We start from the raw sequence: 12934 nt of genomic DNA, 5'->3' as shown, positions 1-12934 counted from the left end.
TGCACGTCTGGAGCCTGTGCTCCGCAACGGGAGAGGCCACAGCAGTGAGAGCCCCGCGTACCCCCCACCAAAATAAAAAAAGAAAAAAGAAAGGGCCTGGGCCTGGGAGGGGCTGGGCGTCTGCCCTGTCCCGGCCGACACTCAAGGCACCGGCAGGAAATGCCGGGCTTCTTCTAGGCCCCTCAGCTGCAGCTGGCTCTGCCCGCCCTACACTTGTGCCACCCTCAGCTCAGGCTGGGGCCATGGGCCCACTAGGAAGTCTTGGGGTCCACTAGCCTCATGTGATGCGGCCAAGGTCACGGCTGGATGAGCGGGAGCTGGCATGGGCCTTCTGGGAGGTCTGCCCCTCACAGACTGGGGCACAGGTTAGCAGAATGAGCCTCTCCCCTCACAGGGTGGGGACGAGGTAATGGGGGCCTCGTAGAAAGAAACCAAGAGGAGGCCTTCAGAGTCATTCTCTGGGTGGCCGAGGGCCCCGTCTTGGGGCTCACGGGGCAGACGTGCGTGTTTGGGACTCAGCACAGACCACCGGCTCCGTGCGAGCGGCTGGAAGCACAGGGCAGAGCCCTGGGCGCGTGTGCGGGACAGGTCGGGGGTGGCCAGGGTGGCCAGTGGGCTCTCACGGGGCAGGGTCTCTGCCCACGCCCTTCTCCCCAGGGCCCCCACTCGGGATTTAAACTCCCAGCAGCAGCCCCGAGGCTTCCTGGGGTTGGTGTCAAGGTCATTCTGAGCGGGGGTCATGATGGACAAGCGGGGCGTGAGACTGAGACAGCAAAGGGCTCTGACCAGAGGGGTCTCCTGACCCCCAGACTCAGGAACCAGGACTGGGGAATTCGGTCAAGGGCATGGAGGGCAACTCGGCTCAGGGGTCAGCTAGCCTGGCCCCTCCTGAAATAGGTGGGGTCTGAGGCCGCTGGGACAGTTGGGGCTGCCTCCCTGCCCACGGGGGCTCTGTGGGCGTGTCCACGGCGGGAGCAGGGGCTCCCGGGGCCTCTGGGGAGGCTCTCAAGGCCCAGCCGGCGGCTGCGTGCAGCGAAGGGACCTGCATGCCGACAGGCGGGACATCTACCTTGTTCCACCAGCCCCATGGTGGTGCCGGAGGCCGCGGTGGACATTGTGGCTGGAGCGGTGGTCTGTCTGCCCACTGTTAGCACCGGGTTAGAGACGAGGGGAGGGGCGGACACAGACGAGGGGTGGGCGAGGTGAGGGAAGAGAAGAGACAAAGGAAGCAGAAGAAGATTAGAGTCAAAGTTTAGGTGACAGATGGTTCCAGAATCCCTTCACAGGAGCGTGAAAACAAGATGGAGACCGACGGACACCGGAAAAGCGTTTGCCTCCTTTCTCCTTGGAAAACCCCAGCGGGGCCTTCCGGGTGCCGGGCTGGGCGTGCGGACAGGACACGTCCTGTTAGTACTGGTGTGACGGCATGCCCCCCCGCCCGGCAGCACAGCACCACAGCAAAAGTAACAGGATGGGGCGCGTGCTGATGCAAACGGACAACGAGGACGGACCACAGACGCACCCGCACCAGCATCGCGGGCCACAGACAAGCCACAGGAGCGCCGGGGGCAGCGGCCCTCCTCGGGTGACACTGTCCCCGCTGGGCCTGCCTGGGCCCATGGCCTCAGGGGCGCCGACAGCCCCCCAGAGCGGCCGCACACCCCCAGCCCTGCCCACCCTCGGCGCCCGGGTGGGCGGCCGCCAGCCAGAGCATCGGAGCCTCCTCTAGCCGCCCCCCAACCCACACACAGAACGGGTGCTCAGAGGATTCAGGACAACAACGAGGCCACAGAGGTGCCGACCAACGCCTGCACAGACACACGGAGCTGCGGCCTGGCCGGCGGGCAGCTCAGACACAGACCCAACACTCAGGGACGGGCCCTCGCGGGGCCCGGCCGTAGCCCAGGCCTCCTCTGTGGCCCGAGGGTCTCAGAGGGCCAAAGGTCGGGCCGGGCCAGCAGCAGAGGAAGGGACAGTGGGGTGAGGACACGGCAAGCAGCTGGTGGCGGGTCGTTCCCCAGCCTTCCCGCCGTAGGCCTGCTCCTCCTGGAGAAGGCTCTACTCACCTGAGAAATTCCGCGTGGCCAGCATGGTGGTGAGGATCGCGCCCTGGGGAGAGACACACGGCTGAGGCCAGGCGGAGACCCCCGCCCGCACCTCGAGTCACGGCCTCGCAGAGAGGCAGCTGCACCCAGACATGCCACCCACGTCCAGCATTAAAACAGGGACGCACCCCAGGTCCTAAACTGCCCACTGAGCCCAGCTCTTAAAGGCGTCAAGACCCCCCGGGGCTGCAGCTGGGGGTCTGCCTCTCCCCACGCCACCTCCTCTCCCTGACAGGCACGTGCACGCCAGCCGCCAGGCCTGGACACTCACTCTCAGCACAGAGCAGCCTGTCGGGAGGGCGGGCCTGGCTCCCAACGGCCTCCCTGCCCAGGGCCCTCCACCCTCCCTCCCGCCCTCCCCCTGCCCACGCAAGCAGCAGAGCTCAGCTGATCTCCTGACCAAACCTGCCCCAGGTCAGAAGCTTCTCAGCCTTCTCCCGCTCAGAAAGTATGACCGACCACAGGGCGCCTTTCCCCCCAGGGAGCCCCAGGAATGCCTCATGGGCGGCGTGGGCGGCTGAGGAGGGACCAGCTGTGCACCTGGGGGCCAGGCTCACGTCTGGGCACCTCTGGTGTTGTTGCCATGGGGGGGCTAGTCTGGGACGGCACTGACGAGCAGCCCATCCTAGGTGACTGGGACCCCCACAGGCCTGCCCGAGCCCCTCCAGCTGCTCCCAGGGCAGGGCCCTCGGCCCCTCTGGGTGGGTGAGCACGTGTGCCTGGCGTGGCACCCTGGCCCTCACTGGGGTCGGCATCTCACCTTGAGCTTCCGCCGGGCATTGAACTTTTTCAGGCACTCCACGGTCTCCTGCCTGTGCATCATGGAGGCCACAGTGGAGCGTTGCTGTGGGGAGGGGGGAGGGAGGAGGGGGTCACACGCTGCAAGGAGCCCTGAGGGGCATCAGCTCTGTCCCCAAGGCGGGGCTCTAAAGAGGGGGCTCGGAGCAAGGCTCAGGGCAGCAGCACCCCCAGGGCCCTTGTGCCAAGAGCTGCCGGCCGCCCACTGCAGCCAGAGGCCACCTGTCCCCGCTGCTTGCCTAACCCCCCAGCCCGTCACCCCTCATGGCCCGTCTGCCCCCCTACCTGTCCCTCACCCACCTCACTACTCTATCCCCTCACGCCCTGGACTGGGCCGCCTCTTCCCACAGAGCTCCTTAGTCTCCCAGGGACTAAGGTCTTTAAACCCACCAGCCTCAAAGCCACAGGCCACGCAGCCCCCGGGAAACCAGGGGACCCACCGGATGCGAGGAGAGCGCGCCAGGGTCAACGCGCCGGGGGGTGGTCCGAGGCTGGGGCGACTTACGCAGACCCATGGGTGCTTCAGCGCCTCGTGCGCCGTGATGCGCTTGGCAGGGTTGATGGTCAACATCTGGTTGATGAGGTTTTTGGCTTCAGGAGTGACCGTGTCCCACTCCGGGGATGGGAACTACGAAGGGAAGCCACGCACAAGGGAGCCTAAAGCCCCCTTCCCAGGCAGAAGACGGAATTCTCCGGGGGGGGCCTCATCTGGACACGGGCGGCGTCACCCCGCTCCCTGCCTCTGCCTCCCCCAGATGGGGAGGGTCGGGGGGGTCCCGGCACTCACGTCGTAGGCCCCGGCCTTGATCTGCTGGTACAGCTTGTGCTGGTCCTCGTCCCAGAAGGGTGGGTAGCCCACCAGCAAGATGTACAGGATCACCCCTGCGGGGAACCGCAAGCGCAGGGCCTCGCACTGCCGCCCTCACCGCCTGCGCCCAGCGGCTCAGCCCCAGCCCACAGAGCCCACAGCGCGGCCACAAGCCAGTGGGGCGCTGCTGCGTGGGGTCAGCTGTGTGACCCCCGGCGTGGGGGTCATATGCCCAGCTCTGCCGCCTGACAGCTAGGGGACCCTCAGCCAGTTTCTCAGCATCAGCTAGGGTGGGGGTCACTGCCCGAAGCCAGCAAGCCCCATGAGAACACTGGGACCCTCAAGGTCCAGTGGGACGCCCCCCCCCGGCCCCCGCAGCCAGCGTCAGCAAGTGTCACTGTTTGGAGACCCTGACGGAGGAATGGCATATACATCTCCTTCACCTCTGCTCTACCCTCATCCTACTTCACAGGAGAGGCCCGAGGCCGGCCCCCTCCGCCGCGCAGAGGACAGGCCCCGCCAGGGTGGTGTGCACGGTCTCCAGCCCTCCAGCATCCATCCACCACCTGGGCTCCTGCCGCTCCTCCTCCAGACCGCTCTGCAGAGCGCGGGGCAGGTGCTGGGGCGGTGGGCTTCTCAGCAACCGCCAGGATCGCATTAGCGACTCCAGTCTGGGTGGAGAGGGCGCTCCTAGCGGGGGGTAGCCCTGTGAGTCAGCCCAGCGGCGGGTCCCTCACAGTGGCCCTGCGGCCCTACCCCGCCCCGCACACCAGCCTCACCGCACGCCCAGATGTCCACCGGCTTGCCGTACGCCTCCTTGCGCAGCACCTCTGGGGACAGGTAGCCTGGCGTGCCAGCGAACCCTAGCGGGAGGGGAAAGGGCCGTGTGAGGGGCCCCGGGGGCAGCTGACGCCCCCAGCCTGGCCCCCGGTCGGCCAGCCGGCTACTCACCAAACCAGGCCTGCTGGTCCCCCTGCACCTCGATAGCCAGGCCGAAGTCCGCCAGCTTCACTGCGGCCCCTTTGCACTTGCTGGCCAGGAGCAGGTTCTCGGGCTGCGGGGAAGGCGACCAGCCCGAGGGCGTGTGGTTTACACCCGGGGGTGTCACGGGAGGGAGGGGGACAAAATAGTGCTTTGCAGACAGGGGCACACAGGCCTGACCTGTCACCACGTGGGTGTCCCCCCAGCGCAGCTGACACCCTTGGCTTGGGCGTATCCCAGAGCTCTGGGCCCCGCCGGGCCTGCACCCCGCAGTCTGTCCCTGCCCCGCACCCCCGGGGGGCAGGGACAGGCGCCCCAGAGCTGAGGGAAGCTGGCTTTCAAAGCGCAAGCTTGTGAACTCAGGGCGCTGGGACCAAAAACTGAGCGCAGCCTACAGGCCCTGGCAGGCTGTGCAGGGGCCCGGGACGTCCACCGGCAGAGGGGCTTCCCTCCCTTCACCACGGCTGGCTGCACAGACAACTGCCTGCCGGAGCGCTCAGGTGCTGCTGGCAGGATGGCAGCCCTCAAAGGGCAAGAAGGAACAACCGAGGGCCCCGAGAGCCTGGCAGTGCAGGACGTCTGTCCACCAAGTCCCACCGGCCCCATGCTGGCCGGAGGGGGCCTGCCTCGACCGCAGGTGGGAAAGGTCCCATGCAGACCTCCCTGAGTCGGGCAGCAGCGCCCTTGCTCAAGCTGGAAGGACATTCATCCCTGTCCCACTGGAGCGCCGAGGCTGCTGCCCCCTGATTGGGGACACTTGGCCCCGAAGGCCCGAGGGGGTCCCTGTGCGCTGGGCCCTGTGCGCTGGGCCCCTCCCATCCCAGCCTATCCCACCAGCCTCACCACCTCCCAGCGGCCAGCGCTCAGAGCTCAAAGCCGCTGGACTTCCTCATGCCTCTCTGGGCCCTCGGCTCCCTCGCCAGGCCACCCTCCCGACGGGAAGGCCCGCTGAGACCACGCTGCCACTTTGGTGCTACCAAGAAAGACAAACACCACGAACCGAACTGAGTTAACCCCGCTTGTACACCTGGGGTGTTAGGACGACACACGTGGAAGAGATGAAGTATGCCAGTCCCACCCGGCAGAAACCAGTTCTTCCAGGCCCACACACAGCTGGCTGGACGAGGTGCTGTCCCTGCAGGTGATGTGCGCTGGGGACACTCAGCCCTGTCTGCCCAGCACGGCCTGGAGGACTCTGAACATCTTTTTTTTTTTTTTTTTTTTCGGATTATTGGTCTTTCTTGTTTTTAATACTCCCCTTTTCTTCCTTTTTTAAAGTTTATTTCTTAATGCATGTCCCATCAACTCTTTTGGCCACAGCGCACGCCATGTGGAACTTCCCCGACCAGGGATCGAACCCGCGCCCCCTGCATTAGAAGCACGGAATCTTAACCACTGGACCACCAGGGAAGCCCGCCTCTGAACACCTTGATTTTGCAAATGTGCGTGGGGCAAGGGGACCCCAACCTCTCCACACACCCCACATCAAGAAGTCTGAAATAAACACAACATTGTAAATCAACTATATTTCAATTTTTTAAAATTAAATTTAAAAAAGAAGTCTGAAATCGTAGGGGTCAGGGACTGCAGCTGGGGGCTTGACCTGACTTCTACAGCTCAGATACCCCCACCCCGAGGAAACAAACCAGCTCTCCTCCCCAGGAAGAAGGAGCTAAGTGAACTTGGTCCCTGGGAAGAGCTGGACAAGAAGGGTCGGGGCCGGGCGGGGCGAGAGGCAGGGGAGCCAGCTGGGTCCGAGCAGTGGTGCCCTGGCCCCGGGCTCCACCCTGGCTCCCTCGCAGCACCCTGGGATGGCATCAGCCCCCTCCACTCTCTCCACCCTCCACACCTTGGCTGAGAGGACACCCACCACAGCACCGCTTCTGGGGGGCTGTCTCAGTCATGATGGTGGAGGCCTCTCTAGAGGAGGAGGGGCAGTCTGCTCCCCCGACACCTGGCAGACTCCTGCCCCCTTCTCCTCTTTTCGGCAAGGGTTCTGTTTGCCCCCAGGGCACACCTGGCCTGGGGGGAGCATCCATCTCCATTTGCCTGCTTTGGCCTCTAAGTTACTTATGCATCACGGGGTCCACAGTCAAGGGGGGATGCGCGCCCACTCCCCTGCGGCCCCTCCTCCCTGAGGCCCCCAATGAGGCCGATTCAGACAAGACACAGCGACAGAGGGGGACCCACAGGACAGGCAGACACGGCGGGCCTGGGTGGGCATGTGAAAGGACAGGGGACCACACGGCACATGCAGAGAGAGAGCGGGAACGTGAAGGGCACAGGAGAGGGTCCTGGGCCTGCTCCTGGCAGGACAACATTCCAAGAGCAGCCCCACAAAGATTAGCTCACAGACACACACCCCTCGGTGGCCCGAGGAAGGGCGTGACCCCGTTCAGCCCGAGCACGCATGGGAAAGTTGGTCTCAAACGCCACCAGCAGGTCTCTTAGCAGGGATGACAGGCCCAGGGGTCCCCCCACCCCCCAACAGAAGAAACTGACCCAAACCCAGACTTGAAGAAAGCTAAAATCAAAGAAAGGAGGAGAAATTGAGAGGAGGAGGAGGGCGGAGGGGGAGGGGGGGGAAAGGAGGGAGGGAGGCAGGAGGATGGGGTGTAGTCCTCCTGAAGACCCTCCCACCGCACTGAGCCCTGTGGATGACAAACCTTGCTTTAAATGCTCTATGGTCACTTTGCCCAGAGCTGAGCCAAGAGCTACTAGAAGAAAGGGCTGGAAGTTTGCAGAGACCATCCAGGCTGGTCCCTCAGCCCCTGCTCCCGAGGCATCAGCCCCACCTGCACGCACATCACCTGCCAGGTGTCCCACCTGCCAGGTCCGAATCTCAACCGGAGCCCAGAAAGCGAGACCCCGAGTGGACACGTGTTAATAGGCTGATTTTTGACAACTGTCCCCTCTCAGCCCCGGAGCCTAGAGGTGTTGGGAGGGACGTGTGCAAATACACGCATGTGTGCACACACACAGACACCACGCACACAGATGTGCACACATGCACATACTCTCTCACACGTGCAGGAACGCACATGCATGTGCACACACGTATACACACGTGTGCATGTGAGCACATATACACCTGTGCCCACACAGGCACACACACATACACGTGTGCACACAGACCCACATTCTCGCATGCACGTACCTTCACACACAAACACACATGCACACACACAGGTGCTCATACACGTGCTGATGCACACGCACACACACTCTCACATGCATGCACTTTCACACGCAGACACACACGCACGTGCACACGTCCCACACACACAGTGTCTCCTGGCGCTTGCACTGCCCCAGCCCAGAGCCTCCTGGTAAACGCAACATGCAGTTACAGACAACAAACACCTGGCACAGAGCGCGGTGGGGGACTCACCTTGAGGTCCCTGTGGACGACCCCCATTTGGTGGCAATGGAGAACCGCCTCCAGGATCTGCTGGATGCAGTGACTGAAGCAAACAGCAGGCGCGTTAGTGCGGGTGGCCCCCGAAGAGTGGGCGGGGGCACAGGAGCAGGGTGCTGTGTGGCACTGGGGGGGGGTCCCCAGCCTGGCAGGGGGCCGCGGGGAAGCAGGGAATCAAGGTGCGGCCTGCCACATGGGAGAGGAGACACTGGCCAGGAGGGGACCTCTGAGGAGCCTTCCTCACCCCCAAAGGTCAGCACAAGGCCCAGCCAGGCCCCCTGCGCCCCCCACCCTGCCTTCCCCTCGGGCCAGGCCCTTGGAAGTGCTGCTCAGAGGAGACACGCCTGGCCCCAGGGCCCTCCTCCCCAGGCTCATGCTGGCCAAGCCTGGACCTGAGCTGGGCGCCCTGCAGGAGGGAGGCCCGGCCTGAGCCCACACCCTGCAAGGCAGGCTGGAGATGGGGGAACCCGGGCAGGAAAGGGCAGAGGTGAGAGGGCGAGAGTGGGGTGCCGCAGTGTGGGGTGACGCCCTGGCCACTAGGGCCCCCCTCTGTTCTGGGGCAGCGCTAATGCGGCAGCCTCCAGTCACTCATGTGCTAGGGCAGGAGTCATTTCATTTGAATAAACTTGAACATCCACGCTGGCTGCTGGCTGCCGTGCTAGACAGCTCAGCTCCTTAGCAGCCCTGGGGTCCCGGATGCGCTCCTGGCGAAGAGGCAGCCTGGCACGGCCCAGGGCCCCAAGCCAGGGGCTTCCTTCCAGAGCCGGGAGAAGTCCCGAGCCCTCCAGGGTATTACTGGCTGGAGGGAGAGACCCAGCTCTCCTCAGGCGCCTCCAACACCGGTGCTTCAGCAACGTGCCCTGAACATCAGACCTAGATGTCCCCAGCCCCTGTGGCCTGAGCCTGCCTCCCCCAGGTGGCCCCAGGGGACTAGAAAGTTTCCAGCTGTTCCAGGCACAGACCCTGGGCACCCACAGCAGCCCTGCAGCGTTACCAGCCACGGGAGACAGGAGGGCCGCAGGCTCCCTGGAGCTCACCCCCTGGGGTCTCAGCCACAGCCCCTCTGGGTGGGGACAAGGGATGCACAGGCAGACTCCCTCAGGACCCTTCCTGCCATGGCTGGACCCTGTGGGGTGACTGAAGGTCAGCTGGAGGGGTGGGCTTCGTTTTCCTAACAGCAAACTCAGAGAAGGGACAGGGGACCAGGCCTCTTCCTCAAATACCTATGGCCACATCTGGAGCCCACCTGCTGCATAGAAAAGTAAACCTGAGTTCCCTGCTGCGGAAACCTAGACCTCAGAATCCTGATGATGGATTCCTGAGGTTTGCAGGGGTCAAGAGGAGCCGGGCCCAAACCTGTGGGCGACAGTCCCCCAGCACCCCCTGCCCTTAGGTGCCTCTAGGGGCTGGAAAGCCCATCCCCGCCCCACGCCCTGAGCTCTCCTGCCCGACCTGCTCCCAGTGCCTCCCTCCCCACTCCTGCCCCTCCCACAACGTCCTCATCTGCCAGGAACAATCCTTTGTGGTCCTCACGCCCATCCTTGCATCCCCAGCTCCACACCCAGCCACCACCAGCCCTCCCGTGACTGCAGACACGGGCTCAGCACCCCTCCTGTCGCCCAGGCTGATCCACTCAGGGGCTTCCCTCCTCATGGGCAGAGCTCAGCCATGAGGTCGGGGAAGCTCTTTTGAGGTCAGGACAGTCTGCTGGGTGGAGACAGAGGCCAGATAAAGGCCCAGCACTTGTAGCTGAGGCCACTGAGCCAGGGCCCTGGGCAGCGGACTCTGGCTTTCCCAGTCCCCGGGAATCTGCGGCTCCCTGGCAAACCCAGAGCCCTGGGGAGGCATGCTGGGGGCACCAATGCATCCTCCCGGAGCTCAGCCTTGAGTCCCTGGATCACCCACACGCTGCAGCACCCGACCCCATACAGGGCCTCGGGGACCCTGGGGCAGACCAGCCCCCGCCTGTGCCGCTGCACCCGGACCGTGGTTCTGCCCCGGGGACACCCGTCCCTGCCATCCCCGTGGTACCCCGCTCCTCCCACCAGCGCATCAGCAGCCCTCGCAGCCCACGGGCCGGCATCTCCTGGGCCCCTGGCCACTCCCCGAAAGCCCTGGAACGGTCCGGCCCCAAGCTCAGGCCTGCCGAGAGCCCTGCGAGTCTTCAGCTTCGGGTCGAGCCCCTCTTCTTCCTCCACCCTCGTGAGCTTGCCCCGCTCTCAACCCCAGGATGCTCTCTGCACTCTCCTCCGTGTCGAGCGAGCGTGAGGCACCCCCGTCGTCCACACTGCAGTCACGCGGTGGCCCTGCGCTCTGTGTGGGCGTCTGGGCAGCGTCCGTCTCTGCTCCGGACTGTGGCCTCCACGACCACAGGGACATGTCGGTTCTTTCCTCTCGATTGTGTCCTCAGGCCCAGCCTTGTAGGAACGTGTTCCCCAAACGTCGCTCGGACCCAGGGATCCATCGGCCGCAGCACCGATTGATACGTCGGCTCAGATGGGGGTGGGCTGTGCCCTGTGCCCTCCCCCGCGTCTCCTCTTGGGGATGCAGGGCCCCAAACCAGCGCCAGAGATGGGGTGACTGCTCCTGCTGAGCCAGCATGTCTCCCCGAGCATCACAGAACTCAGCCCGTTGGCTGAAATCCAGCCCTACAGCTCTGATGCAGCCCCTGTCCACCCAGCCCGCAGGCCCTGCTCAGGTCGCTTCGTGGCCGCCCTGATGGAGAGATGTGCTGGCTTAGCCCCCAGTACTCACAAATGAGCTGGCCAAGCAAACCACATTCCCCAAGAGAAAACGGTGCAGGTCTGCTCACCCCCTCCCCACAGCCAGTGCGGCAACGCTGCTTGCCTGTCTCCCGGGCCTACTCTTCACAGCATCTCTGGGACCGACGTGGCAGTGGCCTCTGCGGCCTGCAGGTGGACACCACCTGCCTGGAGAGCGGCCCATTCCAGCTAGCCCACCCTCCAGGGACCTCTGGGGGGCCGCTCCCGGGGCTCTCGTCACCCTGCTCTCGCCCTGGTCTCCCGGCTGAGACCACGGCCTTGGAGGACATGAGGCCGCCTGGCCAGTCATGAGGTCCTGCCTCCCTTCTGCCTGCCATTTACATCGTACCGTCTTCCTCGTGGGGCCTTTTTTCATATTCTGAACAACTCAGAAAGTCACTTTTGTGGTCAGAATTGTTCCCAAGCGGCATTCCAGACGCTGGCCGGTCCTGGACGTTATTCTCATGGTTCTGGGCTCTGCTGTCACCTCAGATGTGCCCCTCCCCCCTCCTCCCCTCCCCCCTCGCCCCCTCCCTGGGACAGCCAGCCTTCTCACGGGCCCCCATAAGCATCCCTCATGAGCCATATTGCTTTTCAGGGTTTTTAAAAGTGGGCTCTAAATATTTTGAACTTTTTGCTTTCCCAGGTTTGAAAAAGACCCCTCCTTTTCCCCACAAACTCCAAAATAAAGATCCCACTTCTTCCTCAGAGGAATCTCCAGCCTTCTCGCTTAGAAAAAGGTTCAGAAAAGCAACTCCTGCCCTGCTTCCTCTTCCTCTAGAGACGTGACACGTTGGAAATTCATCACTCGCTCAGCTTTGAGCAGCACGGCCCCGGGCAGGCCACCAGAAGGGTGGCTGACGCATTTGGTGGGGGCCAGGCCTGCACGCTGGCCGGGAAGGTGCCCACCACCACGGCTGCGCGTCTAGGGCTCCAGCCTCAGCAGAGCCCAGGCCCCTTTCACTGGTGGTCCTGGGGGAACACCCTCTCAGGGCGGGAGAAAGCGTTCACCCCATCTGCCACAGTTCCTGACGATGCCCGTGGGAGACCCACCCACGTGGGCATCCACGTCACTCTCAGGCCGTCCTGTCCGAAGGCTAAGCACCGACACAAAGGTCAAAAGCACACTTCCAGGGTCCAGGACTCCTGGGAAAAGGGGCAGCCTGAGGTGCGGGTTTAACGAGTGAGGCCAGCTGGAAGGGATCCCCGAGAGTGTCCCTCGCTCCCTCTCGCCCCCCTGGTAGCCTGGCTATGAGCAAGGTGGAGTCTGTGAGAGGAAACTAGGCATTTGTGGGTGGGGCCCCAAACGCCAGGAAAGCCTCCATAGGGGAGGCCCAGGCAGGAAGGTCAGGATGCCGGCCATCCGGGCAGGCAGGAGGGAGCTGCAGAATTGGGGAGCGGGGGCAGGGGCAGAGGCGGTCATCGGAGAAGACGAGGTTGGAGGCAGGTGAGAGTGGGCAAGGGAGGAGCTCCGAGGACACAGGTGTTGGAGGGACGGGGCATGCGTGGGGGACGTGGCAGGGGAGGGAGTGTGGCCGTCGGGCATATGGGGAAGAGGCGGGCACTGGGGGCTCTGCTGTGGGCCACGTCCCCCTCCAGCGAGACCACCAACCACAGAGCGCAGGAGGCTGCCAGGCCCTGGGTCGTGCCCAGCGGTGGGTGCTGAGAACCGAGGAGCCCTGGCAGGACGCTCCAGGTGGGGGTGGGACGAGGACGGTGAAGGCAAGCGCCCCCCGAGGCGCCCCGGTACCGCTGGAAGGCAGCCCTCCTGGCCCCAGCGCTGCCCTGGCTGCGGGCCCTGGGGCCCGACCTGGGGGCAGCCGCTGGGGACCTCCTCTCCTGTCCTGCCCTGACAGATGTCAGGACCCCGGGTCTGGGGCTCTGGCTCCACCCAGCAGGCAGGCACGCATACTTGGGACATTCTCGCCCAAGCATCCCAGAGCAGCAGGAGGTGCCTCTGTTCTACTTTTCTTGTAAGTAGGAAATAAAAATGGAGTCTTCCTGCTCTCGGAGGGAACGGGTCGCTCCCAGGCTGCTGTGCAAAATGAAAGCCCTTCCTCAA

The 12934-nt window shown here is 64.2% G+C and overlaps 1 protein-coding gene across 1 annotated transcript in view; it reads right to left on the bottom strand.

The window, feature by feature from the left end:
• CAMK2B (calcium/calmodulin dependent protein kinase II beta) overlaps nt 1-12934 on the bottom strand; it is a 93127-nt gene that overhangs the window by 16402 nt on the left and 63791 nt on the right. The window contains exons 6-13 of the mRNA XM_073809526.1: nt 8084-8156; nt 4663-4765; nt 4491-4574; nt 3691-3785; nt 3409-3531; nt 2866-2949; nt 2067-2109; nt 1070-1144 (exon numbers count right to left, since the gene is read on the bottom strand). Of these exons, the coding sequence (XP_073665627.1) occupies nt 1070-1144; nt 2067-2109; nt 2866-2949; nt 3409-3531; nt 3691-3785; nt 4491-4574; nt 4663-4765; nt 8084-8156 (680 nt within the window). The remainder of the gene's footprint in view (nt 1-1069; nt 1145-2066; nt 2110-2865; nt 2950-3408; nt 3532-3690; nt 3786-4490; nt 4575-4662; nt 4766-8083; nt 8157-12934) is intronic.

Source organism: Tursiops truncatus, chromosome 9 (genome assembly GCF_011762595.2).
Source record: "Tursiops truncatus isolate mTurTru1 chromosome 9, mTurTru1.mat.Y, whole genome shotgun sequence".
In the NCBI taxonomy this organism is placed as follows: domain Eukaryota; kingdom Metazoa; phylum Chordata; class Mammalia; order Artiodactyla; family Delphinidae; genus Tursiops; species Tursiops truncatus.
The sequence above is the reverse complement of the archived record's forward strand: the minus strand, read 5'-3'. Positions and strand labels throughout refer to the sequence as shown.